Here is a 1,319-nt window from a genome sequence, read left to right as displayed (position 1 = left end):
CGATCAAGAACGTAAGCACCTGTTGGTCCTGTGTCTCCCAGACAGCGTGCTCGGAGTTCGGCGTGGAGACGGTTTCCTTCTTCCCGTCGGCGAGGTCCCTCTCGGTGAGAAGAACAGCGGCTGGCTCCTTGCGTGATCCGTCAAGGTAGCCCATCATGCCTGCGGCCTTGATGTGCGGCAGGACTTGCGCCTTCCATACCAGGAAGTTCTCCCTGGTCAGCTTTTCTGTGATCGTGTGACCAAGGGATGCGAGGGAGTGGGAGGCCATGGCGACGGGGGAGGAGGAGGATGACATGACCTAGATGCCTTGGAAGGGTTTGGCTCTGGATACCATGTGAGAAGAGGCAGAAGCGTATGCTGTTAAGCAGGGACGCGTGCGTGTTATATAGAGAACAAGATTACACGGGAGGTTAGGTGGTTAGGGCTGTGGATTGATCTACAAGTAAACTAGTTAAGCCGGCGGCTCAATCTCAACAGCCCTGACCTATCCTAACACAACTACAACAAACACACGCACGCAATCTATAGCTAGATACGGTTTATAGATACACCGTATTATACAATGCTTGACATGGAGTGCGGGACAGCACCACAGCCCGATCCAGAGGGCGCCGTCTATGGGCGGGTCCCACTCGCGCTCCAGAAAATGGCACCACAGCAGCTGCAGGAAGACGAAGACGAAGTTGGCGCATGGTCGATCGACTGGGAAGTGGGAACTGAGTCGTAGTTAATTATTACGTACCTGGCTGCAGAGTAGAAGGTCGAAGGCGATGGAGACGGGGAAGAACCAGGCGGTGATGAACGCCCAAGCGCTGGCCAGCCGCTGTGCATCCGGGAACGGAGAAGCGGCTATCGCCTTCTTGGCCAGCTGGGCCGCAACCGCAAGCAGCAGAGGAGGCGTCTTGCCACCGTCCATGGAGCCAAGCTTCTTCTGCGGGAAGTCCATGGACCCAAGCTACAGATTGGAAGAGATGAGCAAGAAAGAAACACAAGAAAGAAGTTGAAGAAGCCCCAAGAGGGGAGGGGAGGGGAGGGGAGGGGACTCACCGTACGTACGTCAACTGGTGAGATGAGATGATGGGAGGCCCTTCCTTGCAAGCTTGGTGATGTGCTTCTTGAACCTTGGTGTGCTCCTGACATATATTGTACTCAGCGACGCAGTGGCGAGCCTGCATGCGATGAGACGTGTCGAGCAGGCGCAGGCGCGCGGCCCAGCTGAGCTGCACTGGCTGTTTCTTTCTCGGCTCGTCTAGGGAGAGAGGGAGAGAGGGTCCGGTGCGCGGTGCGGCATGTGATCGATGGCGATCTCCTTTCCGTTT

The 1,319-nt window shown here is 56.5% G+C and overlaps 1 protein-coding gene across 1 annotated transcript; it reads right to left on the bottom strand.

The window, feature by feature from the left end:
- Nucleotides 1–484: 484 nt before the first annotated feature.
- Nucleotides 485–950, bottom strand: LOC123081018 (uncharacterized). Its single transcript, XM_044503985.1, has 3 exons — nucleotides 743–950; nucleotides 562–661; nucleotides 485–498 (listed from the first exon to the last, which is right to left on the bottom strand). Exons 1-3 carry the CDS (start codon nucleotides 944–946, stop codon nucleotides 485–487), a joined length of 318 nt encoding a protein of 105 aa, XP_044359920.1. The 5' UTR covers nucleotides 947–950.
- Nucleotides 951–1,319: the final 369 nt, after the last annotated feature.

This window comes from Triticum aestivum, chromosome 1B, assembly GCF_018294505.1.
Source record: "Triticum aestivum cultivar Chinese Spring chromosome 1B, IWGSC CS RefSeq v2.1, whole genome shotgun sequence".
Classification (NCBI taxonomy): Eukaryota; Viridiplantae; Streptophyta; class Magnoliopsida; order Poales; family Poaceae; genus Triticum; species Triticum aestivum.
Note: the sequence above shows the minus strand (reverse complement) of the source record. Positions and strands in the feature narration are given on the sequence as shown.